This window comes from Brachyhypopomus gauderio, chromosome 2 (genome assembly GCF_052324685.1).
Source record: "Brachyhypopomus gauderio isolate BG-103 chromosome 2, BGAUD_0.2, whole genome shotgun sequence".
Classification (NCBI taxonomy): Eukaryota; Metazoa; Chordata; class Actinopteri; order Gymnotiformes; family Hypopomidae; genus Brachyhypopomus; species Brachyhypopomus gauderio.
This window is the reverse complement of record NC_135212.1, coordinates 31,043,980-31,071,597: the sequence shown is the minus strand read 5'-3', so window position 1 is coordinate 31,071,597 and position 27,618 is coordinate 31,043,980. Positions and strand designations below refer to the sequence as shown.

Genomic DNA, 27,618 nt, shown 5'->3' with positions numbered 1-27,618 from the left:
ACCTACACTGAGCTCTAATGGTCACCTCAGGGAAGACCAGAAACACAAAAGGGAAAATAAAGTACACAAAGAGCAACAAAAAATATTTTTATCCAAGCATGATAAATATAACAGATTAATAACTTTGCTTATTCGAAACATCTACACGTTATATACAGAAAGATTTGTTCAGATTAACTCTCATTAGTCCCGTCAGACGCCACAAGTTCTGATTATTTAGTGAACACGACATTCCAGAACACTTGTCTTGTGTTTCTCCTTTGCTGATCCAACTTGCCTCTCTGGTGGATGTGCTTCAAGATGATAAAGGGAGGCGGAGCCCCAGAGACCATGACGTTAAAGGGAGGTGGAGCCCCAGAGACCATGACAATAAAGGAAGGCAGAGCTCCAGTGACCATGAGGTCACTGTTTATGATATGCTGTGCTGGTTGGTGGGGGGAGAGCGGTGTGTATCTGCTCTTCCCTCATCCCACAGCAAATGTGCTCAACAGCAAGGAATAAATTAATAAGCAAAGCTATTAGCCACACGAGTAAAAACTGAGGATGCAGTAAGCCTCTAGGTGGGTAAAGAGTCGTGTCTCTGTGTGTGTGTGTGTGAGAGTTTGTTTGTAATACAGGTCTACTGATCTCCAAGAATATGACCTTTAGCCTTTGTCATCATCATGGTCCCTGCTGATGTTGCAGAAGCAGGAGACTGAAACGCTGCAGCATGGCCGGCCACACGCACGCACGCACGTACACACGCACCCGCACACACCCCCACACGCACGCACGTACACGCACCCGCGTACGCACGCACCCACACACGCACCCGCGTACACACCCACGCACCCACACGCACGCACGTACACGCGCACGCACCCACACACACGCGCACGCACCCACACGCACGCACGTACACGCGCACGCACCCACACGCACGCACCCGCACGCACACGTACACACACACACACACACACACGTACACACACACACACACACACACGTACACACACACGTACACACACGTACACACACACGTACACACACACGTACACACACACGTACACACACACGTACACACGTACACACGTACACACGTACACACACGTACACACACACACACACGTACACACACACACACACGTACACACACACACACACGTACACACACACACACACGTACACACACACACACACGTACACACACACACACACGTACACACACACACACACGTACACACACACACACACGTACACACACACACACGTACACACACACACACACGTACACACACACACACACGTACACACACACACACACGTACACACACACACACGTACACACACACACACGTACACACACACGTACACACACGTACACACACACGTACACACACACACACACGTACACACACACACACACGTACACACACACACACACGTACACACACACACGTACACACACACACACACACGTACACACACACACACACACGTACACACACACACACGCATGCACCCACACACCAACCATGGAGCAGGAGAAGCAGGACATCAAACCTGCTTTGTTCAAGTATGAAAAAGGAGGCAAGCAAGTGTGTGAGTGTATGTGTATGTGTGTTCGTGGCCAGTACTGGCTGGCATGGTGAAAGGAGGAAAAAAAGTGTGTGCTTGTGTGTGTGTGGTTGGTCTGTCGATTTCCTGAGATTTTGTTGCTTTGAAGAACGTGTGAGACAAGCCAAGTGGGAGAGTGTGTGTGTGTGTGTGTCTGTCTGTTGGTCCCTTAGCCAGTGTGGGTCTGAGACTCAGGCGTCTGCTTCTCCTCCACTGCAGGCTCAGTGAGATCAGATGAGTCGAGCTCGTCTTCTTCGTCACTCACTGCCCCCACATCCTCCTCGTCATCCTCTTCCTGCTCTTCATCCTCATCATCATCCGAACCGTGGTGGCTCTTGTTGGACAACTGGAGGTTCTCCAGGGTGGTGCTCACCCACGTTTCCACCATACTGCTAAGGGGTGGAACCTCCACCAGGATGGGTTCAGGGGTGTAGTCATCTTCGTCATCCTCTTCCTCCTCGGCCTCCTCTAACATGCCAGGGACCAGGGTGCTACTGGTGCTGGTGATGGATGAATTCAGCAGGTCCCTGCAGCTCCCGTGAGGAGACCCCGTCTCAGTGCTCTGCTGGGATGCCCACTCCAGACGGTCCTCCACACGCCCCTCCTCCCGCTCCAAGCTTGGGATAGCGCCTCCTGTACGTCCTGGTCCACTTGTGGGTGGGGCTGCAGGCTGAGGAGGTGGTGTTGGGTTTGTGGGTGGGGCTTGTCGGTTAATTTCACGGTCTTTAGCTCCGCTGGGGGTTCGGTTACTGGATTCACTTTCCAGTGGCTCTGGAGCGTCAGAGCTCTCTACCATCGTCCGCCAGTTGGTTTCTACACACACACACACACACACACACACACACACACACACACACACACACACACACACACACACACACACACACACACACACACACACACACACACACTCTTTTTACACAACAAGCAGTGTTGTGTAAAGTGGCAAACAGTTGTGCTCATAATAAAGACCTTTTAGCTACGTCAGAAACAACGCTGCTTGACCTACCATATTCCTTCTCGTTGACCTCTGAGATGGGTTCAGAGATGACACTGCAGAAGGAGATGGCGGATGCAGCAGAGGGGTTGCGGGAGTGGCCCATGTGATGAGAAACCTTCTTAACATTCTTCAGAGCCTCCTCTGCCTGTTCCTGCTCCAGAGCTGAAACCATGTCCTTATAGGCCCGCCGTGCCTCCTCCGTCAAAGACACCAGCCGGTTAAACAGACTCTGTTAAGACACACACACACACACACACACACACACACACACACACACACACACACACACACACACACACACACACACACACACACACACACACACACACACACACACACACACACACACACACACACACACAAACACACAAACACAAACACACAAACACAAACACGTACAGACACGTGCATACATACACATGAATGAACACAACAGAAAACATGTTTTATTCTAAAAAGCACTTTTTACCTAAGAAGATGAACTAAGGTTATAAGCATCATTTAACAGTACAGTTTGCAAGTGACCATCTCAAGTGTGTATATGTGTGTGTGAGAGACTGCGTTTGTGCATGTGAGAGGGAGTGCGTACCTCTGCTCCTGAGTAGTTGAAGATGCCAACGACACTGACTGGAACAAGTTTGTTGACACAGCGCCCTAGTGCTTTACGACCCAGAGCAAAAACAAACGGTATCTCTTGCTCCCTTGCCATGGCGATGACATTATAAAGAGCCTCATCCAGACCACCTGCAACCGATCACACACATGCATGATATGTCTTGATAAGTTATACTTGATAAGTTACTTGATAAGTGTGCATCTGTGTGTGTGTGTGTGTGTGTGCGTGCACGTGCTGCAGTATCCCTCACCCTTGGCCTGAATCTTCTCACAGTTGGGGGAGATGATCACACATGTGATCTTGTTGAGCTTCATGTGCTTGGTGACCTCACGCAGGCCCATGACGAGGCGGCGCTTGGCTTTGGCTTTGGTGGGCTCCTTCTGGTACACACGCTCTTGGAAACGCACCAGCTCCTGCAGGAGCAGAGTCACACTCTCGTCGATCTCCTTGTTCAGCACCTGGTTACAGTACCTGCATGGAGACAAATACAACACTACACTTAGAAAATACACACAATCTTTCCATGCGTGTGTGTGCATACTCTAACGAATCTACAGTTTTCGGCTGTAGAGCTACACACAGAGTGTGTGAGAACATGCTTGTGTGTGTCTATGGGCCTATTTATTCTCCTGCTACGTATTTTGGTAGCGTGTTTGTGCTTGTTGCCGTCTGTGTGTGTGTTTGTAAGTGCATTCGCACGTTTGTGTGTGTGTGTGTGTGTGTGTGTGGGGGTTTCAGGAGTTTGTGTGTGTGTGTGAGTGAGCGAGCCTATGAGAGAGTGCCCACTCACTCTCGGAACCTCCTGCTGTGTATCTTGGTGATGGCGGAGGTGGCCATGGGACTGCCAATGCCTGAACTGGCAGGTGAGCCCTGTGACACGGGCGTGATGCTATACGGAGAGTTCTGACTGGCTGGAGACAGTGAAGCATCACTGGGCATGCTCAGACCATTCTCTACCAATCACACAGCCCACAGACAGACAGAGAGACACACAAAGACAGAGGGAGAGAATCAGATGGGGTTAGATAAGAAGGCATTATCACTAGTCTTGAAGTCACAAGTATGTAATGTCCCTACATGAGGACTCTTCTTCTTGTTTTGTTTTCCCCCATAAGTTATTCTTTGGCTAAATGCGTGTGAGAGCGTGCCTTCTCCTGTTTAACTGGCCATGGCCATGTGTGTTCATTTACACACCCTCTTGTGAGACCGTTTCCTGTGTGAGTGTGTCTGTAAAGTGTAAGTCGTCATCTTGCTCCTCCACTCCTGATGGTTGATCCACACACAGCTTGGCCTTCTTAACCTCACGCTCTTTTAAGATTACCTACACAAACATACACACAAATGCACAAGGGAACATAACACTACATGCATCAACTTAAGCAGGTTTGTGTAACTTTGGTTTTCTCTGCTGCAGGAGGTGTGGTTAGTGTACTCTGAAGAGTGGGTGTGGTTAGTGTGCTCTGATACAGTGGGTGCGGTCTGATCTGTACCTTTTTGAGGGCAGTGGGTCTTTTCACTTTGGGGAGCTCTCTCTCTTTGCCCCTCTTGATGCGGGGGGCTGTAGAATCCAGCATATTGTGTGGGGGCATATATGAAGCCTTCATCACACCTTTACTGATCACATCCTTACTGTGGAACACTGCAGTCGTACCCACTGTCCCAAAATAAACATGCAGACAGTAAGACTGTGTGTAATATAGAGGTTTGGTATTATTGAGAGAGAGTGTTTAGTGTGTCTGCGTATGAGAGGGGTTTGGTATTATTGAGAGAGAGAAGGAGAGAGAAAGAGAGAGAGAGTAGTTGTGTATGAGAGGAGTTTGGTGTTGTTAGGAGTGTGTGTACCTGTATATGAGAGGGGATTGGTGTTGTTAGGAGTGTGTGTGTGTACCTGTGTATGAGAGGGGTTGGTATTGTTAGGAGGGAGTGTGTGTGTGTGTGTGTATGAGAGGGGTTTGGTATTGTTAGGAGTGAGTGTGTGTGAACCCGTATATGAGAGGGGTTTGGTGTTGTTAGGAGTGTGTGTGTGTGTGTCTGTGTGTGTTTGTGTACCCGTATATGAGAGGGGTTTGGTATTGTTAGGAGTGTGTGTGTGTGTGTGTGTGTGTGTGTACCCGTATACGAGAGGGGTTTGGTATTGTTAGGAGTGTGTGTGTGTGTGTACCCCTATATGAGAGGGGTTTGGTATTGTTAGGAGTGTGTGTGTGTGTGTGTGTGTGTGTGTGTGTACCCGTATACGAGAGGGGTTTGGTATTGTTAGGAGTGTGTGTGTGTGTACCCCTATATGAGAGGGGTTTGGTATTGTTAGGAGTGTGTGTGTGTGTACGTACCTGTATATGAGAGGGGTTTGGTATTGTTAGGAGTGTGTGTGTGTACCTGTATATGAGAAGGGTTTGGTATTGTTAGGAGTGTGTGTGTCTGTGTGTGTGTGTGTGTGTGTGTGTGTGTGTACCCGTATACGAGAGGGGTTTGGTATTGTTAGGAGTGTGTGTGTGTGTGTACCCCTATATGAGAGGGGTTTGGTATTGTTAGGAGTGTGTGTGTGTGTGTACCCCTATATGAGAGGGGTTTGGTATTGTTAGGAGTGTGTGTGTGTGTGTGTGTGTACGTACCTGTATATGAGAGGGGTTTGGTATTGTTAGGAGTGTGTGTGTGTGTGTGTGTACCTGTATATGAGAGGGGTTTGGTATTGTTAGGAGTGTGTGTGTGTGTGTGTGTACCTGTATATGAGAGGGGTTTGGTATTGTTGAGCTGTCGAGCCTTCATGGCCTGCTGCTGTTTCTCCAGGGCCGCCAGCATGTCCCCCAGATCCAGCTGCACCGGAGTTCTGCTCTTCCTGCCTGCCGCCTTTATCAGGGCTTCCTAAACAGACACACAAAATGTACATATACACACACATGCACAAATCAGCTGTGGATAGAGGTTGCCTAGATTAGCTTAATACTTGTAGTATACGTTTTAACAGTGGGCCCCAGGGAAATGAAATTTCATCCCTTGTACTTGTACAATGTATGACAATAAAGTCTTTGAGTTCTGAGATCTGATATAAACATTCAAATTCTCATAGAGGGGGATATTATCTAGATACTCCTATAGGCAGGGTGTGTGTTCCTGTAGTTCCTTCTACTCCATGCTGATCACAGAATACTGCTGTGCTGTGGTCAGTGAGTGTGGATATGTGTGTGCATGCGTGTGTTTGTACCCGTAGTTTCTGCTGCTCCATGCTGATCTCTGAGTACTCCTGTGCTATGATCAGTGTGTGTGTGTGTGTGTGTGTGTGTGTACCTGTAGTTTCTGCTGCTCTATGCTGATCTCAGAGGGCTCCTGTGCCATGTCGTGTGTGTGTGTGTGTGTTCCTGTAGTTTCTTCTGCTCCATGCTGATCTCAGAGGTCCCCTGTGCTGTGGTCAGGGTGTGTGTGTGTGTGCGCGCATGTACCTGTAATATGTGTGTGTGTGTGTGTGTGTGTGTGTGTGTGTGTGTGTGTGTGTGTGTGTGTGTGTGTGTGTGTGTGTGTGTGTGTGTGTGTGTACCTGTAGTTTCTTCTGCTCCATGCTGATCTCAGAGTACTCCTGTGCTGTTGCCAGAGCTGCTGCAAGGGCTTTCTTACGCTGGCTCTTCGCTCTCTTGGGCACTGACGTTGTGATGGGGATCGGAGTCTGCACGATGTTGATGGGAGAATTCTCCAGAAGGTTATCCAGCTGCATGCACACACACACAGACAGCCACACCCCAGTCAGTGATGGTTGGTCTTTGTTCTGGTACACACACACACACATCTCTCTGCAGACCCACAACACTCACCAGTGGTTTGGGCATTTTGGGCTGCGCTTGGTCTGATTTGTTCCGCTGAGCAGCAACCCCAGTGGTCAGGTCAGGAAACTCTTCCTCATCCTACAGGTGGCAAGTCAAAAACAATCATTCCAATATAGCCGCAAGTGGCAATTGCGGGTTCACACACGAACAGGCATTTTGGCCTCAATAGACAACAAGAAGCCCAAAATGTCCTTTAGATCTAAATGAAATGGATAAATGAATGAATGTGCAAAAATGATTTAATTGAGGCACTAAAGGCTCAAAAGATCAAAATAAGTTGTATAGGCAAAATTATTCAGATCATCATATTAGCTTTGTGTGTGTGTGGTGTTTCATGTAAGCAATACTATTCAGTCAGTTTCAATATTTGGCCAATAGATGGTGCCCAAGTACTACCATACTGATCTTACAGTAATGAACTAAAAGGTTAACCCATCTGTGCAGTTAGAACACACACACACACACACACACTAGTGATTACTAGGGGGCTATGGATCACACGTGCCCAGAGCGGTGGCCAGCCCTAGCCCGGTGCCCGGGGAGCAGTTGGGGTTAGGTGCCTTGCTCAAGGGCACCTCAGTCATGACCTCAGGTCTGGGAATCGAACCCACGACCCTCCGGTCACAAGACCAGTTCCCTACCACCATGACTGCCCCTATTCACAAGAATCTCATCAATAATTATCAAAAAACTGCAACATTTGCATATAGTCTGGCTGTCACATGTCAGTCAATAGTTCTCAGGTGGGGCCTAATTTACTTCAGCAGCTGTCATCAATCTTCATGAAACTTGATAGGCTCATAGACCACATGTCAAAGGTCAAAGCTGGCCAAGGTTGTCCAATAGGGGGCTCTATAACATTTCTCATCAACCATTTGTCACATCAAGCCACAACTTTATAACGAACATCGTGCAGCCAAGTTGCATCAGGACACATAGTGGTCACGTCATCACTCAAAAAACATGGCTGCCATCAGCCAATTAATTATTTTTGCCCATTTGACAGGCTTACCATTTGCCAATATGCATGAAACCTGAATACTATGCATATGCCATGACTGTCACTGTACAGTTTCAAATCATTTGGCCACTAGGCAGCATTATTTGTGAAAATCGTGCACAACTCCTCCAAATTTTCACTTAGGAACATGCATCTTGATTCTTTTGATTCCTTGCAGTACACTTAACATTACACATCCTAAAAAATGCATAGTTTTGTCAAAAGCATCAATTGAATAAAAACATTCTTTCTTTTCAAACTAGTCCTAGGAATTTAATCCAATGATGGAATAATTGGTATAGGCATAATCTAGAGGCTCTGTAGGTAAATAACTATCAAAAAAAATGTTGGATTATAAAATTTCCACCCTTGTCCGTTTTTTTTCATTATATCATTGTGGCTATGCAATATATCACCTATATTGTTATAACTCATGAACCATGTAAGTGATCAACTCTTAATTTGAAAGACTTTTGTAGACTGAGGTTCTTGTGAGCTATGCCAAGTTTGCCATTAGCTAAATAACAGCTCATAACAAAACGTACACTGCCTGACCAGAAATTAAAAGCGGAGGACAAATTTTGATTGCGGTGTAAAAATCACAATTGACAAAATAGAGCACTTTTTTTTTGTTTGGCACTACTGTGGAGATGGGAAGAAAAACCAAGGACTAGTTTGCAAAAGCAGGTTTTGCCATACATCTAAATCAAATCAAATCAAATATATTTGTATAGCGCTTTTCACAACATATGTTATCACAAAGTGCTTTACAGGATTTACAAGGTTAACAATACTATGGGTCCAAATCCCTAATCCCTAAAAAACTCCCTAGATGGTGGGGAATAGGACGAAACCTTGGGAGGACCAAGACTCAAAAGGGAACCCATCCTCCATTGGGCGGCCCGTTAACACACAAATTACACAAAAACAAATTATACAGACTAATACACAAGTTACAAATATATAAGTATAAGGTAACTAGAATGAAAGTTCTGGGTGTTGATATTGTCAATGTAAATGTCTTATAATGAATGCCCGGTTTTCATTCCGTGTCGGAGCGATGATAAGTGGGCAGAGCTTAATGGTTGTATATTAGGAGTCCTATTGCATTTAGCCAAGGAATGCATAGAAACTGGAATTTTGTGTCTATGACTTAGGGTGTGGGAGATATAGACCAAAAGGTAAAATGGTGTCTTCTAGCACCATCCAAAGGCCAATGTGGGTCTGACCTAGGGCTGAACGATTAATTGCATTTGCGATAATCTCGCGATATTTTAAAACGCGATTCTCTAATCTAATTTTAACTGGTCACGTGACTTGGGAGCGAGCCGAGCCGAGGACGAACGGAGCAAACCCGAGCAGGAGGCAGGGAGGTGGAGAAGTGAAGTTAACACAGCGCACTTTAACTTGTTGCACAATGGCTTCAGGCTCGACAGAAGCTGACACAACTGAAAGTCTAATACCAAAGAGGGGCAGGACATCAATTGTGTGAAATTACTTTGGCTTTTAAAAAGATGCTGCTCAACGTCAGGTACTGTGTAAAACGTGCCTTGCTACTGTCGCTACGACGCAAGGAAACACTACAAACCTTCTTCAGCATTTAAAAAAAACACCACAAAGCCTTGTATGATATTTGTAAGGCTAAAATGCCAACGACCAGTGCTGCATTTACAAATACGCAAAAGTGTTTCTCTGCGCTTATACAGCCTTAGTATGCGGTGAGCAGCGAAATACCGTAAAATCACGCATATAGGCGCAATAAGATTTAAAGCACGGATGAATCGCAAAAGCGCGCATAGCTTGACCGCGGTCCAGCAGACAGGGTTCACTGACCGAACCATTTGAAAGTGTAACTCCTTATGGATATAATTCGAAGCGGCACGCTGAAATAACTCGGGCAGTAACGGAGTTCATAGTGGAAGACATGATGTCCGTTAATATAGTGAACAAGCCTGGCTTCATGGCTTTGTTAAACACACTGGATATGTGCTACCAAATGCCCTCACGCACATATTTTAGCCAAGTTGCTATACCTGCAGGGTTGCCAACTCTCACGCATTGAGCGTGTTAGACTAAAAAGTTACTAGTTCGCTCTGGCGCCAACCACAGGCGATCGATCGATCACGATATAATAATAATAATACTTAAATTTAGTCCATTTTACCCCCCCCCCCCCCCCCCCCATAACAAATTACGTTCGCCACCCACTCCAGGTTCAAGTCTCACTCCAAGCGATCTTGAAAAGTTGCCAACCCTGAATCTGAGCTGTATAAAAATGCCGAAACAGAGTTTCCTGAAAACAGTGGGAAAATATCGCGATTTTAAATCGCAATCGCAATTTATAGATAAAAAATTGCAATTAGATTATTTTCCAAAATCGTTCAGCCCTAGTCTGACCCTTAAAGCACACTGAACCTTTTTGCCAAGTTTGGTGTTTCTAGGCATTACGGTGTTGGCTGCACGATGCGGAAAAAATCCTAACAATTACAATAGGGTTCCCACACTACCCTAAAAAATGACTGAAAGTTTAACAGTCCTCCCAAAATAGTCCTAATGGCGCATGAGGTGTCTGTGTGTATCCATGCTCATTACAATTTTAGTGGGCTGAATCACACTCATAAAAGGTGCAAGCCGATTTGTGTGTGGGCTATGTAGGTAGGAAAATACAGAGAGGCATAAGGGGGTTTTCCATCCACCGAGTTTTTGCGCATTTTGAAAATGCGCATGAAAAAAGCTGGATGGAAAAAGACCAAAATTCGAAAAAAGCCCCAAATATCGCAAAAAGATTTTTACACTAGGAGGAGGTGGAAAAGTTAGACTATCGCATCGCCAAAATTCGAAAAAACTGGATGGAAAAGGGTTTTTCGCATAAACGATGACGTATCATGCCTCAAGTCATGTGGTTCTGTACATGATCGCGATGTAAAGATGGCAAATGCATGCAAAAACAGTTCTGGAGCAAAAATTGAATTTAACTTATCCATGTATAGAAAAGAAAAAGAAAAAAATGTTTCAAAACCTCAACGTGCAAAAATGCGTAACTGCCAGATGGACGTAAAACCACTATTGTTTTGGCGTCCTCTCACGTGATCTAAAGTTTATTCACATAACTATAATGAATGGAAACAAGGCTTAATTCGCATTTTTTTCTGCCGAAACTTGGAAATTGCGCATTATTTTTTCGAAAGGTTTGGATGGAAACCCGGTAATAGTGTATGTGTTTGCGCGTGTGTGTTTGAGGGGAATCCCTACCTGGAAATAAACGGGTTCAGGTGCAAGGTGTGGGGCTGGATGATCACCGCCCTGCTGGAGGACTCTCTGGCTGCCCACACACCCCCGTTGGCCTCCTCCTGCCTGGCCACCAGAGCCCATCTGGAACTCCTGCTCACACATGCAAAAATGCAGGGAGGAAGAGTCTTATTCCACAACCAAAAGTTATGTGCATGCATTTACCTGCATAAACAGAAAAATAGCATGAAATATGTATTTCTATATAGTCCGACAGAAATCCTGTCACTTATACAAGTTGTAGGAACAACAAATAACTTATAGTTGATCAATTTAAATTAGAAATGGCTTATATGAAAGGCAAAGCCCTCTAGATTATATTGATTATACCAAAAAAAAAAGTTTTGCATAAGTCATTGAGTTTTATCATATAATTAGAAAAGAAAGGTCAGACAGAAGACTTGTTGTTTACAAAAATAATGTTGAAATTATACATGTACCATATTTTCTCTACAATAGAGCGCACCACAATATAAGCTGCACAAGTTTTTTTTTAAATGTTGTATAAGCCACAGCGGGCTAAAAGCTGCATATATCTACTGAACTGAATACATTTAACTGAACTGATCAGTTTCCAAACAGTGCCGGAGGCATTTCACGTGTGACGGATTTCAGCCGGTGTTGTGCCGAATTCCGACTCCCCTTGTATATTGTCGATTCACATTTCTATGCATAAATAAGAGCTAGACTTTAATTATCCATCACAGCAAACAGCACAGCATTATCTATGTCCAAAGCAACACTGGCTTAAGGGTGTTAATAATTTTAAATAAAAACACACTGGCTATACCGAAGTTCACCTCTGACCACATGACTTCACAGTATTACCGCAGTATTATGTCTAAATATTTACAGTGCTAACTAGAACTAGAGTGAACTAGACGTTATAATCACTGCAACTCCCAAATATTATCTGTAGCATCTTTATGCGTGTGCTAACGAGGTGAGTCAGATTCTGCCGGGGTGTCGGAATTTGGCACAACACATGTTGGTTTGAAATAAAGTTTTCCGTCATGCCTGCTGCTTGCATGTGCCAAATGAAAATGAGCACTTTCTTCTTTGATTTACAACTTTGACCTACCACCTGATTAACTTTCTGCTCCACCACCTGACAGGTGAAGAAAAATCTACAGAAAAGCCGCACCTCGTTATAAGCCGCATAGTTCAAAGTGTGGAGGGAAAAGTTGCGGCTTATAGTCCGGAAAATACGGTATTTTATTTTTAATACACATTTTAAAAAGCATTAAGATGGTTGTTGGTTGTGGTGAACCGAGGGGGGGGGGGCTTGGGTGTGGGGGTTGTTCTTTGTTACTTTTTCTTAAAATAGATTTATTTTTGACGTGTTTAAATTGATTTGGGATCTTTTCATGTGGGTTTTTGGGCCCGATTAATATCATCTTATTTACTTTTTTATTATATTGTTTACTTTACTTTTTACATTTTATGTTATTTTAATATTTTATCTTTAATTTCTTTAACATTTTCTTTTTGTCTTATCTCCTTTTTATGTTTCTTTTTATTTATACTGTAAAGCACTTTGAGTTGCATGCATGTATGAAAGTTGCTATACAAGATTATTATTATTATTTATTTATTTATTTTGGGGGGGTATGGGATATATTGTTAAAAAAATGGAAAGGGTGGATTGTATTGTTGTGATTGGATGCAAGTATTTTTTTATTTGGAAAAAGAACTATAGAAAGAAAAAAAAAAGCATTAAAACAAAGTCATGGTGACTTGGAAAAGGCTCGGTATGACTTCCACGAGCTTGGAGGACTGCATCCATACGTCTTAGCAATGACTCAAAAAGTTTCTTGATGGTCATCTGGAATGGCAACGAAAGCAGTCTTGCAGGACTACTAGAGTTCATCAAGATTTTTTGGTTTCATCTTCCAAGCCATCTGCTTCATCTTCCCTCAGACTTGCTCAATAATGTTCATGTCTGGTGACTGGGCTGGCCAATCCTGGACCACTTTGATCTTCTTTGCTTTCAGGAACTTGTATGTGGAGGCTGAAGTATGAAAAGGAGCAGCATTCTTTCATAGTTTGGAACATAATGGGCAGCAAGAATGTCTTGATACTTCAGGATACTGATGTTGCCATCCACTCCGCAGAGCTCTCGGACACACACATACTCCTATACGTAACCCCAAACCAGGATTTTTCCAAATTCCTCCACCAAACTTGACTCTTTTCTGGGTGAATCTTGGGTCAATGTGAATTCCAACTGGTCTTCTGCAATTTTTGTAGCAATTAAGATGCAGGTCAATAGATGATTAATCAGAAAATTCAACCTTCTGCCACTTTTCCATTGTCCATTCCATCCTTTCTGTAAGCTGTGGGCTTTGGCAAATGCAACACGATAGTTATGTTGTTTTCTCTTAAATGCTGGTTTCTGAGCACAAATTCATCAATGAAAGAATTGCATGAAAGAATTCGACAAGCAATTCTTGTAGATACAGCTTTTTTCCAGTTCTTATGTAGCTCTGCTGCAGTTGAAAAAGGGCTAGCCCTAGACTGTCGAAGCAACAAATGCTCTTCTGAAACAGTTGTCTTACTGTAAAAGCCCTTGACATTAAAGTGAACCCTTTATTGTAACAATTGACTGATTACAAACATTTGACTTCAAGAACACTAAGGGCATGTGCGTGACCTCAGTGGGGAGAGCAGCCGAAGCCTTGCGACCGACACTCAGACACTAACTTTTCCTCTGGGTGGAGAGCCTTAAGCCTTGTTTATACTTTCGCGAGTAACCGTAGCACGTGACTCCGCCCACCTCACGCGAACGGTGGAAGCGTTTATACTTTCCACGTGCAGTGTTCTCCGAAACGATATGTGGTAGTATAAAGAATCACCCCTCAAAAACAGGGGAATGAAAATTTACCTGACGAATTTTAATGTTGCATTGTGTTTCAGGTTTGAAAGTGCTGGAATTTAGGCTAAAGTACTTGAACATGCTTGAAATTGTAACTACTTAGTTTCACAACAAATATCTGTCTGACTGAACAGTTCTCTTGTATTACCTTAACAAATACGAGCCTCTTGTAATTAACAAGAAGTTAAGATTGGGTGTTTTGAAAATAAACCACCATTAAATAATGTGATTAAAAGCGAATTATTTCAAATCATTTTGAGTATATGTATAAATATTTAATTTATTTAAGTTAACTTATTTTATCGTGCTAGGAAATATTGAACTGGACCTTGAAAGTGACTTACTTACAAGTGCTTGAATTCCACCTTATAAAGGTGTATGAACACTGCAAACACGACTTTGTTCATTGCGCTGAGGTGCGGCGCGCGCAAAGTTACAAAATTCGAGAGGTGCACGACCTCGCAAATCGACAGCGCACGAGGCCCTCGCGCACGGGCGGAGCCACAGCGATTATGTCATTTTCGCCGCATGGACCCTCGCGACGCATCAAGTATAAACCAGGCTTTAGAGAAGCTGATCAGAAGAGTGCTGTGCTCTTGAAGATGCTGATTTGGGAAATGAATGGGAGACAGTCCCTGCAGTACTTTAAACCCCCACAGCAAATGAACTAAAAATATATAATAAACCCAATAATAAACTGAATTCTGATGGCAGGAAGCAAGATGGCGCCAGAGCGTGGTGAGCTGTCACTTCATGCTGCTTGTGGAGGTGTGACCCACCACAAGACTTAAAATTAAACTGAAAACAAAAGACATTTCCCATAAGGTAAAAGGTGTTCATTTTAAAATGTTTTACTACGCACACATTTGAAAAACTATTCTTTTTAAATTCTAAAGGCACATTTATCAAATTGTCTGACGTGTGAAGATGCCAACAATAGGACAACCTCATCTCAGCAAACTGTTCCAAGAAGTAGGGGCTGATGATCAAAGCAATGACTACATGCCTTTTATTTGCTGTTCTACTTTTGCATGGGTTTGTTAAGGCCATCGTAAATGTTCTGCAAAAAAACATTTTCAATAAACATGTCAGGAATGTGCTCTAATACCAAACCTAACCTACTTTTTCCACTGATATCACACCCTGCTTGGAGTTTAGTACTGTGAAACCAGTCTGGATTACCTGTGAGAACTTGCTCACTGTAAAACCTGGCTAACTTCCCCGTGGGCTTCACTCTCCACGCCCTCACTGAACTGAACCTGTCAGTATGTTTTCACATTGAGGCCCTGCTGAAGATTACTGTGCGATTCCAGCGGTGTTAAGTGTTAGCTGTTATGGTGTAGGACATGCTGCAGCTGAAATCGTGACCAAATTCCATGACTGTGTGTGATCTCACTTGTGCTGCAATTTTCTGCTTATAAACTCATGATGCTAAAATATGATGCTGCATTTTTCATCTATTTGTAACTAAAATGTGACAAAAAGACACTTGATTGATGTTACGCAATCAGGTTCCCCTAGAGCAGTGTTGGAAAAACAAGGCTGCATTGGTAAAGGCAGTGTTCTCAAGTCTCACGCATTGAGCGTGTGGCACACGCATTTTACCGTCTTCACATGCTCTCACGCCACACTTCCGATTTCACACGGCGAAAAAAAAAAATCTAGTTTATTTACCTCTGATCCATATATATATATATATATATATATATATATATATATATATATATATATATATATATACATACATACATGTTGCCCTCCACTGGCGATCGATCGCGAAATACAACGACCCCCCCCCCCCCCCCCCCCCCCCCACCCCCCCCGCCCGACAACTTACGTTCGCCACCGACTCTCACACTCTGAAATGAATTCAAAACTTGAGAGCCCTGGGTAAAGGTGAGTTTCGAGAAGCCACTCAAAGGACATTTTCTCTGCTCCAATTCCACAAAAGATATATTTCTTTTCCATTCAGACATGGAACTCTCAGGTGAGCAGGTCGTAAATTCTGCTCACTCCTGACTGGGTCTTTTAGATGTCCATCAAAGCAGCGATCATGGTGTAAGATCTTCAAAAAATCTCTTCTGGCAGTGTCAGAAATTAGCATAGACTGTTTTTGGTTGCAGATGCACTAACGAGTAGTGAGTAGTTTTCCCACTGAGACTTAACTGAGAGTTACTATGCAGTTTCTCACTGTGAGACCTAGCTGAGTTACTATGAGAGTTACACTGTGAGACCTGTATGAGTTACCTGTGAGTAGTTTCGCTGGTCAGGCATTTTGCTCCTATGGAAGGGGGAGATTCTGTCTGCCCAGGGCTTCTGTGTAGCCTGAGATGTTACATTTACCCAGCTAACTGCTGTTAGCACGCACGCACGCGCACACACACACACACACACACACACACACACACACACACACACACACACACACACACACACACACACACACACACACACACACACACACACACACACACACACACACACACACACACAGTATTGATTTAAGTGCACTATTAACCATTTATTACAGTATCATGAAACCTTATTCATGACTACAAATCCAGTTCCATAACATTCCGATGTTGTCCATGCAGCAGGTGGACATTAAGAGGAGTTGTATGCAGAGGGGCACTTACCAGTCATTACTCCAGCCTCCACACCCTGCAGAGGCAACAACACAGAAGATTGCACTTGCTACGCAATTGGCATGTAACACTAACATTGATAAAGTATCAGTAATGTACTGATGATGAAGGGGTAGGTATGTGCGTGTACCATTGTGCTGGTGTGGTCGGCGGTGCGGGTGGTGTTGACGCCCTGGTTGTGTTTGGGGCTGCAGTATCCACTGTCACTGTCGATGTCTGCTTCGCTAGCCCCGTGCTCGCTGGAAGACTCGGGGGGCTGAGACGGGCGTCTGCGCCTAACTTTGCCGCGCCAGTGGAGGGGGCTCAGTCGGTCTGACACACACCTGCTCCCACCCCCTGCACTGCACGCCTCGCCTGGGAAATCTGACACAGGCACACGCACAGTCAAGCATCTGAGAAAAGGGGCAGGGTTTTACTGTCTCACAGCAAGAGACTGCGGGTCCTGCTGGCAGCAGCAGCCAGCCTGCTGGTGGACACACTAACCTGTGTTGTCCTAAATTGTGGCATAGAATGCAGAAGCAGCTTTACTTGCATTGATGTTGCAGCCTTTGTGACTTTTAAAGGGTGAGGTCTAACCCTACGTGCTCACGAATTGCTCACACATACTTTTCTGTACCTGCTCCTTCTCGTTCCACAGTACCAGAACTCCCGCAGAACAGTGACAAACACTTGGCGTCAGTCCAAATCTACTTAGATTAACAGTAAATTATAAACATTCTATAATCACAAACAGAATTGTATGTTCTAAAATCTGAATAAATAAACAAACACGCTTTATTTAAAACACAATCCTGGGCAGCTGTCACCTTCAGAACTTACAACCAAATGATTCTGTTCGCTTATACAGCCATTCTCACATTCCATGATCTGTTAACAATTTCTGGTACCCGCTTTTGATTAAAGGCCACACACCAACAGGTCATGTGCAGAAGCACATCCCAAAACAGTTCTGACAGCAGCTCTGCCTTGAGCTGCACAGAGTTGACTGGTTCAGACCATTACTAATGGCATTCCAAATAAACAGCTGGCAGGGCTCATCTTGAGAAGATGACGTGCCATCTCAGTGCGTTTTATGGGCAGTACATGAAACGCACGCTATTGTGACTGGCTTTTGTTTCAATCAATCCTTTTTATGTGGTTTAGTGGTTTTTTTGAAGACGTACTGACTGGGCCAGCTATTCTCTAAAGCTGTATCTTCTTCACTCATTTGCTATTAGCTAACTGCTAGGAACACTAGCATGATGCCACCACGATAGATTTCTGTCTTAATACTATGTAGTGTATCTTGTTGTTGTTTTACACTAAGGCTGTTTTACTTAACGCTGGAAAATATTATTTGAATTGCAACTAGACAATGATTCATACAGAGCTAATTTTCCATGTTTTATTTTCTCCACATGGCTGCCCGCCTACCCGAGGAACATCGAGACGAGGACAGACGAGCCTTTCCCGAGATCCATTCTGGGCCAGCCACCTCCTGCCTAAAGAGCTATGATGAAGGATCAACCCACTGCCCTGGCTAACCAGTATGGATGAAGGATAAACCCACTACCCTGGACCCTCTCACCGCCCTGAATTCTCCTCTGGTATGACTAACATTACCAACCATCAAGATGTTTAGGACAGAATAGTAATTACATAAAAAAAAACTCATGTATATAAATACACACCAAGATGGACTTTATTTATCCCTCACATCTTTTCTTTGTTTTTCTCTCTTTAAATTGTTTTCATGGTGACCAGCGTCAACCAGAGGAAGATGGTTGGACCACCAACATTCAAAAGTGACCAAAACATCAGCCGGAAATCATAGGTACTGAGAAGTGGTCTGTGGTCCCCACCTGCAGAACCACTCCTTTACAGGGGGGGTCTTGCTAATTGCCTTTCATTTCTACCTGTTCTACCTATTCCATTTGCACAACAGCAGGTGAAATTGATTCACAATTAGTGAATTCAGTGCTTCCTAACTGAACAGGTTGGTTTCACAGAAGTGTGGTTGACTTGGAGTTATATTGTGTTATTTAAGTGTTCCCTTTATTTTTTTGAGCAGTGTTCATGTATGGTACATTTAGACTTCAGCTATGAGCACGACTGCTTCTGTACCACTGAACGCGAACGTAACACTCAAATAGGTGGTGAACGTAACACTCAAATGGATGGTGAACGTAACACTCGTCTGAAAATAAATTCTCCGGTTTAAAATATAGTCTCCCGTTAAAATTTTTTTGGCATTTGGGTCCGTATCCAGTTAATCAGGAATGTGATTGGGTCCGGACAGGACGGCGTTCGGGTCCGGATCCGGACCGCGGTCCGCCATTTGGTGATACCTGCCTTAGACGATCAGCCTCTTTGTCGTAGAGGATGCGGGATTTCGTAGGCTAATAGAGCACATTGAACCCGGTTATGTTTTGCCGAGCAGACGACATTTCTCAGAAGCGTGTTTACCTGAGCTGTTTAATGTTGTTGCAACTCACGTCACGTTTTTATGAGAGAATTTATATTTATCTTTCAGGCCAGTCAGTTATAATTAAATTTAACTCGTATAAAATACATATATTTATCCTCTCAGATAAAAACGGTGTATGTATTTCGGTGTTTCGGTTTTCGGCTTTCGGCCTTGGTTTCCTCATTTTCGGTTTTCGGTTTCGGCTAAGAATTTTCGTTTCGGTGCATCCCTAATGATATCGCTAGCTGGCTTGCTTTTGTTATCAACCATCTACTAATCACTACCATGACATTTACCAATAGCCAGGATTCAGTTCAACATGACAGTTTTATGGTGGCTTTGCTGCTGGCTGTTGCTTAGCCTTTAATGGGTAGCGCTCACATCCTGGAGAGTCTGACATCATTTTGTCCATGACGACTCCCTCCAGTCTGTGCGCTCAGCATTCCAGTGTGACTACGTGAAATCCCCTCAACTAACTGCATGCCTGACAAAAATCAACCATAAATCCATCCTCGCAATAAACAAGGAAATAAGCTCAATACTATACTGATACCATCTGCAATCTCCTGTGCTGTCTGTGTTCGATTAACTACATTTACTCTGCCTTAATCTAAAATCCCACTTCATGTACTGAGGACCTCTATGACTCAGCGCTCAGTTATGAGCGGCAGGCTTCTAAAGCACACCCATCACAAACACTGAAAGCATCTAATAAACTCTGCTCCATTTGTGAGGTAGTTTATCTACGACCACTCTTGGTTATCTTGGCTGAACATAGTACACTGAATTTTTTTTATATTCTGTAGAGTTCTCTAACCTGTATCAATCAGGTATAAGGCTTTATCGCATCATTCATTTGACAGAAACTCACAACTCACGTGTGTATAATCCTGTTATCGGTAAGAGTTCATAGTTACTCAGTATGATTATATTACTGAAGTGCATTTTGCAGCTGATGGATGCTATGCCGTGAGAATACATGTAGAACTAAATAATCTCATTAGCACACGCTATATGATTCAACAGAATATTAGAACAGTCATTCGGTAAGTAATTTTGAACTGATCTGTTATTCTTGAGACTTTACCATCAGGAAATCTCAGAGGCATGCAACTATAAATGTGTCCTGGTTACTGTGTTACCCAGGTCAATATAGCAGTAATGATTGTGATAGCAGGGTTAGGTGAAGTGCATTATGGGGTCAAAGGTTTAGGAGTATACCGGTTTGCTGTGCGGCATCCACAAGCAGGACCGTGCGGGATTTCCCATCAGGCCCTGCGGCACCCACTTCCTTCTGCACTGCCACGCTACGCATCACCGGCCGCTTGGCTCTCATTGGTGGTGCAATCTGCTGCTGTCAGAGAGAGAAATAAAATAAATTAAAAAAAAAAAAAATGAACAAACAGTGGGCTAAAAAAAATGATGCACACCACCATCCAGAGTTACGGCATGAAGACACAGAGCTGAGACACCGAACAGAGACACTGGACAGTCTACGCACGTGATACTTAGGGCATGCAACTGCTCCAACAGGACAGAAGGAGTCTAGGAGGACAGGAGTGTGCGGGGGTGGGATCATACCTTAGGCAGCACGGGAGCTCGTGCCATCCCCCGCCCCCTCTGAGCTGCCATCCCAAACGTCTGGCCTTGTGGGGGGGGCCTGTCGCAGCCATCCGAAACAGGGTTGACCATGCCCGTCTGCAGAGAGCCCGGGTAAGGCCCAGGGAAGGGCTGGTAAAAGCCCATCATGGGTGGGCAGGGGGCAGGCATGATCTGGTAGTAGGTATAGTCATTGGAGACGGGGGGCTGAGGGGAGGACAGGATGGGGTAGGCCAGGAATGGCCCTCCTGCACCTGTAGTAGGCTGCTGCCAGCGCAGGTCCCCGTTATACACAGGCAACTGTCTGCTGAAGGAGGGAGGGAGACATGTAAAGAAGATTAATCTACAAGATGCAAGGTTATGATCCTACACATAAATAACACAAGATCACAAGACCAATATAGTGAATGTTAAGAATTCAACATGGTGTCAGACAGTACTCAGTGGTGTGAAAGTGTCTGAGCCAGAAAATACAAACACAGCAGCTACAAACACACATACTCTTTACACCCCATGTAGTCACTTCCTAGTATTCAAAATTAACAGGAAGGAAAGAGGCAGGATGTTGTGAGATTAGAGTTGATCTCTCCCTCTTACACTCACACACACTCACTAATGCTCACACTCAGTCACTCACACTCAGGATCCGCCGACACATGCCATCACACATATACAAACACATTCACATGTGCTCACACACACATTATGAATTAACAGTATATTTCAATATATTCGCAGCAACTGAAGAAAAATTCTCTTGAGAAAGTTCACAGTGACGAAAATGTTTTTTTTTTCCCCAGCAGATGAGCACAAGAATATCTAAAACACTGGTTACTGTGTCACTGTGTGTCAAGTCAAGAGGCTTTTATTGTCATTACATCTGAATACAGGTACACAGTGTAACGATATTGTTATGTCCGTTTCTTCTGTGCTTGTAGCACCTCTGTGACAGTGTGATCAGCAGACGTGTAACCTACCTGTTGGGCTGGTTCTCTTGTACAAAGGGGTAACAGGTAATGAGATAAGATGGGATGGGGGTTGGCTCCGTTCCTGAGGCTCCGCCTCCTCCCTCTCCAGACACGCTCATGGTCAACACGGCGGAGTCAACACCTTTTTTCTTGGGAATAAATGGCTCAACCTCAGCTGACAACTTCACATCCTACACACACACACACACACACACACACACACACACACACACACACACACAGTAAGCTCCAAAAGAACATTTTTTACCATCAGCAACAGCACCCAAGCACCTCATCAATGGCTTTGCGACGCTTAAAACACTACTCACACCTAAACAGTAGATATCTATTGGCTGATTTGCCACCTAAAGAGTTATATTTCAGGTAAAATAAAAGTACTGAATTCCTTTTAATGAATAGCAAACCTTTTCCCAATGTCCCTCCATGTTCATGGATGATGGAGCCTGCATTTGTGTGTGCTGAAGGAGCAGGTAAAATAACTGACATAGTACATTCTGTGGCGTGCCCCTCTTTCCCCGTCAGGTAAACTCAAACTACAGCTCAAGGAGCCAACAGCAGTGATTCACACAGCGGAAGTGAAACTGGCAAGATCAGAAGACAGGTGTTGCGCGACCCTGCCGAAACCACTTACAAGAGCTCCACCTATAGGCTGAAAGGAGCGGCTGCAGAGAGCGGAGCTCTTCACACACTTGTCCCAAACAAGTGCATCACATTGTTTTACCTGCATTACCTCGATGCGTAACTGAAAGAAACACCACCATGTGTAGTGAAAAATAAATTTTATGTTGTGCTCCTTTAAATAATAAAATATTTCTGCTCTCTGCTCACCTGTGGCAGGCTGTACCTCCATTTCTACTGTACCACTGCTACAGTCATCAAGGGCCACATTGCTCTTTAGGTTCTTATTTCCATTCATTATTTGCCAACTGGACAAGAACAGGAGGACAGGACACACACAGGCTCAAGGAAGAGAGAGAGAACAGGACAAACACAAGATCAGGATGAGACGGAAAAAGAAAATTCAAGAGGGAAAGGGAGATGAGAAGGGAGGAGAGGTCTTCATCTGGCACAAGCTGAATCTGACCCAAAGGACATGTGTGGGCGGGAGTCTCAGAAAGTCTTTCTGTGTCACCACACCCGCTAGACATGCCACACTGCCCCATGTGCACTCCCTGCATATATATGTGTGAGAGTGTATGGGCAAGCACATATTTGTACAATGTTAAAAAAAATATATATAAAATAAATAAAAATAAATAAATGATGAGTTCAGATTTGAAAGTGCTCCAATGTCAAAGTTCAAGTACAAGTTCCTTCACTGTAGCTCTGAATGGACAGTGTCCAAGTGTGGACAGGGACAAACAGCAATTGTTCAAGTGTGGCCAGTGGGTTGAGCTCCCCTGACTCTTTCCATCACCCCATCACTGACCACACTGTCACTTACACACATGCACGCACGCACGCATGCGCGCGCACACACACACACACACACACACACACACACACACTCCCACTCCCAATTTATGCAGTATAAGAGTAGCAAAAAATCATTATGCACTTGTGCTTAACCATAACAACATTATTAACCATAAACTGAACTAAGCCACTGGGAAACAGAGAGGTCATAATGGGATGACTGAGCAGTGGTTTCTAGTGACTGATTTAAGCTTAAGAGTTCAGTTTAAAATGTGGATGCTAGTAAAAGATAGACTATTTAAACTAGGAAAGTGAGATTGTAGCTGGAAAATGCAGTGTACGACATACATCACATATAGGGCTTTCAACTCCTAACACTATCCTCAACGGAGCAAGTGTGAGTGTGTGTGTGTGTGTGTGTGTGTGTGTGTGTGTGGGGGGGGGTGGGGTGGGGGGTGTAATGGCTATTGCAGTCTTTTGTCCTTTCAGCCCTCTCTCTCCTGGACTTTGTCAGTTTTACTGTGGAAAATAAAGGATCTGTTGTTGTGCTTGAACAGTGGAAGGAGGGAGTGATCCATGAGATAAAGCAAAAACAAGCAAGTCCATCAATAGAAAGTCATTTTAAAAACTATGCATCATATAACAAAACTCAGGCAGGTTATAATTAGACCGTGTACATTTTAAACAATAGATATCAGCATGGTGAGGAAAATGACTGGGGAAAGTTTATGATTACACGAAAGAGAGTGAGACAGAAATATCAGCTTGGTAGTGGAATGTTGTCATCAATGCAGAAAAACCAGAGCGGTAACTTCACTGCAAAACTAAAACATTAGCAACACAGTACACTGAAATGTCACAGGTGCGACCTTGTGACTCCGCGCTGTATACGCTGTACTAGGAATATATCGAGAACCCTTACCAATATTTACCAACCCAACCTTAATTAACCACACATTTTAGATATTCACAAAGAGAAAGAGTGTACGAGGTTTGAACGTGCTATAACTATCGCCATGTAAACTGTCTGAAAAGTGAGAAATGTTAGATGCAAGTTAAAATAATACGAAACCAATCTTGCTGAAATCCTTGTACAAACTGTTACCATAGCACCCGTCACTCCCTAAAATATATAAAGCTTCACGCTAATCATCATTACTTACTGTTGTTATAATTAGTCATAGTGCATAATATACCATCACCGGTCCTTCACACAAAATAGGTAGCAAACGATAAGATTTCAGCAAATACCTGAAGCTCCGCTGTTGGGAGTAATTTGTTGATAGCTAGGTGAGCTAGCTAGGTCGCTTCGTGGGTAGGTAGGTTAGCTAAACACGGGAAACAGCCGTGAACACAGCTAACTCACTAGCGGACAACACACGGCAGTGGCCATTATGATCATTTAAATAAAACACTCGTACAAATGTACGTTAGACGGCCGTCGATCTTTCTTCAGAAAAGCAGATAAGTAGGTAGCGAGCCAGCTTGTTAGGGAAGTTGCTAGACGGCGGATTAGCTAGCGCAGAGCCGGGCTTCCGCCTGCAGCTGGCTCGCGACTGACTAACCAACTAGCCGGCTAGCTCGGGAGCTACGGGCTAACGGCTAGCTAACCAGGGGAGCGATAAAACGGGTTACCTTGTTGTCATTAGTGTCCATAGCGGCCACTGACACCTTTCTTGACCTGCATTGAGCACGCCGGACGTGTCAGGATGTCCCAAAACACGTTGGTTTCATTGTACGGCAGGAGCCATCCGGACTAAACACGCCCCGCTGGTGTCGGTAACGGTGCAGCCGTAGCGACGCCGCTGCTGCTCTGATCTTACTGAACCGAGTGGACGAACCACACCGTCAAGTGGGAGTCATCTGGGACGGAAGCCGGCCCAGGCCACCGCACAGCTGCGCTCATACTTTCCCTGAGACTGATACTAAGCGGTGCCTTCCGCGTGTTTCTACACCATAAACAAGACTGTGAAAAAAATAGTATTTGTGTCTATGCGACACGGGGTCATAAATCACTGATAACGTACGGAAAATGTCACTTCGTTACGATATTGAAGTATTTTGTCAGAAATGTCACAAAGCCATTTCTTTATGGTTCTTCATAGAATCTTCATAGGATATACATAGCTATGTAGTTTTTCCAACCATAAGCAAAAGTCAAGTTTCAAAATAAGCAATCACCCTGATAAATTATTGTTCTCCCGAGGTTTCTTCCTTTTCCATCTTAGGGAGTTTTTCCTCGCCACTGTCGCCTTTGGCTTGCTCATTAGGGTTCTGGACCCATAGTATTGTTAACCTTTTAAATCCTGTAAAGCTGCTTTGTGACAACTTGAGTTGTTAAAAGCGCTATACAAATAAACTTTGATTTGATTTGATTTGATAAATGACATAAACATCCGGCTACGGACATCCTACCTGATTAATTTGTGAAATGCAAAGGTTTCGTGTGACATGAACACATTTCCACAGATCTAGTGTGAAACTGGTGAAATGGTGAGGAGGAAGGGGTCCGTCTTTTCAGAGTATGTCATTACGGCATGTGCATAGCGCTCGTGACTGTCTGCACAGCAGAGATCAGATCGACCATTCCACTGCAATCACTTCCTCGTCGTAATGGACATATAATACAAGAAGATGCATTGTTTTGGTGACCTGTAAAATGTTGTGCATGTCTCAGTAAGTCTATATGTTTTTTCAAACGGTTGAACACTGCCAACTCTTAATTTAAATATCTAAATGTGCTTTATTTGTTCTATTACCCTCAAGCCTCTTTATTATACAAGCAACGTTGTATAAAGGAAATAATGAATACTGATGCAACTGAGAGAACATTTTAGGCCTACCTGAGGTTGGAACAGGTACAGCATTGACAAATGAGTTTCAGTTTTTAAAAATTTATATATTTCTCAAAACTAAGTTAATGTCTGATCTTTCATAATTCACAAAACTAATAATTTGCAGTAACATAATGTAACTGTATTGAAACATAGTTTACTCTGAATTTATTCAAATGATGTTCCTGTTCCTTAAACACATGTTCATGTTACAAAAACTGCTAACCCATCCACCACATTTCACAAAGTAAACAAATCTGCAAACAAAGTAATAAAGTAAAATCAAAACATTTTGATTGTTTTCATGTAAAAACCCTTCTAAGATATCCCAGTGCAATCAACCAAACAACCAAAACACTAAAAGCATGAATGTAAACTTTGGTGATGGGCAGTACCTTGAGGAAGGGTTTTAAAGTGCTAAGAGGCCTTTTACATGACGTCATGAACCCTGCTCTCCCCTGAGCATCAGATGGTTCAGTCTAATAATACGTTCCAGAGGGACATCAGGTGAGAGTGCTGTGACATCAGAAGAATAACATTAGTATAAATCAGTAGTCAAAATAAGACGTCATAACAGCCTTACAGGAGGCACACGATAATGTAGCATAAAATGTTTATTTATCCCAATTACTCCCCAGAATATGGCACACACCACCTTGAAATATCCAGACACAGGTTCTCCCAGATTAACTAGAACATTCTATTGCAAATATGGTCATGAACAACAATGAACAAAGACAGCCCCTCTCAGAGATGGAACAAAGAACAATCCAGAACGTTCAAGTCTTCCAGAATATCCAGCAATGCAGTCTGGCTACAAGTGATCATGTTCTAAAGAAAACAACCAGTTCCGTGTCAGCATGCACAGCTGTACAGAGCACAAACTACCTTCAAATCAAAATCAAATCAAATTTTATTTATATAGCGCTTTTTACAACAGTTGTTGTCACAAAGCAGCTTTACAAGTGCCGAGTCCTAGCCCCCAGTGAGCAAGCCAAAGGCGACAGTGGCAAGGAAAAACTCCCTAGTTTTTTGCATGAGGAAGAAACCTTGAGAGGAACCAAGACTCAGGGGGGGAGCCCATCCTCCTCTGGCCGACACCGGTCACCATGACAACAACAACAATATAGACAGAATGTAGACAGAATGTAAAAGATGCAATAATGTCCATTTAGACAGAATATAAAAGATGTAATAATGTCCATCATGGTGTAGGCATCCGGTTAGGCAGGAGGTGGCCGGCCCAGGATGGATCGCTTGTCTCTCCTCATCTCATTATTCCTCAAGCAGGCGGGCAGCCATGTGGAGAAATGAAACAGGGAAAATTAGCTCTGTATGAGGACATGTACAGGACAGGTAAAATTATAAACATTTCTGGAGTGTGGCAGCAACTCCGGCACTAAGTTAAATTATTACAGCCTAGCTAAAAAAGGCAGAACCAGAAGGTAACATAGGCTTGGGGGCATTCTGAGACAATGGCATCCGTCCACTGCACTGTCAAC

General features: G+C 43.9%; 1 protein-coding gene across 9 annotated transcripts; it reads right to left on the bottom strand.

The window, feature by feature from the left end:
* Positions 1-72: 72 nt before the first annotated feature.
* On the bottom strand, positions 73-25,716 carry secisbp2l (SECIS binding protein 2-like). Of its 9 annotated transcripts, XM_076993999.1 has the most exons (19): positions 24,918-25,202; positions 22,695-22,792; positions 21,855-22,036; positions 20,860-21,184; positions 20,500-20,632; positions 16,963-17,195; positions 16,824-16,848; positions 16,435-16,541; positions 11,277-11,405; positions 7,013-7,102; positions 6,742-6,909; positions 5,930-6,071; positions 4,703-4,866; positions 4,407-4,533; positions 4,003-4,165; positions 3,463-3,683; positions 3,186-3,340; positions 2,606-2,825; positions 73-2,409 (listed from the first exon to the last, which is right to left on the bottom strand). In XM_076993999.1, the coding sequence occupies exons 3-19, from the start codon at positions 21,962-21,964 to the stop codon at positions 1,766-1,768; spliced, it is 3,156 nt and encodes a 1,051-aa protein (XP_076850114.1). In that variant the 5' UTR covers positions 21,965-22,036; positions 22,695-22,792; positions 24,918-25,202; the 3' UTR covers positions 73-1,765. The 9 variants fall into 9 exon arrangements, with proteins under 9 accessions (XP_076850114.1, XP_076850117.1, XP_076850094.1 ...); XM_076994002.1 differs by lacking the exons at positions 22,695-22,792; positions 24,918-25,202 and adding an exon at positions 25,698-25,716; XM_076993979.1 differs by lacking the exon at positions 22,695-22,792.
* Between the last annotated feature and the right edge of the window lie 1,902 nt (positions 25,717-27,618).

Excerpts from the sequence above, each read along its gene's own strand:
- secisbp2l (XM_076993971.1), bottom strand. The coding sequence starts at position 22,315 with ATGCAGGCTCCATCATCCATGAACATGGAGGGACATTGGGAAAAG. Across the intron at positions 7,103-11,276 it reads CTGAACCCGTTTATTTCCAG|GATGAGGAAGAGTTTCCTGA; the intron begins GTAGGGATTCCC and ends TGCCACCTGTAG. Across the intron at positions 3,341-3,462 it reads TGAGAAGATTCAGGCCAAGG|GTGGTCTGGATGAGGCTCTT; the intron begins GTGAGGGATACT and ends GATCGGTTGCAG.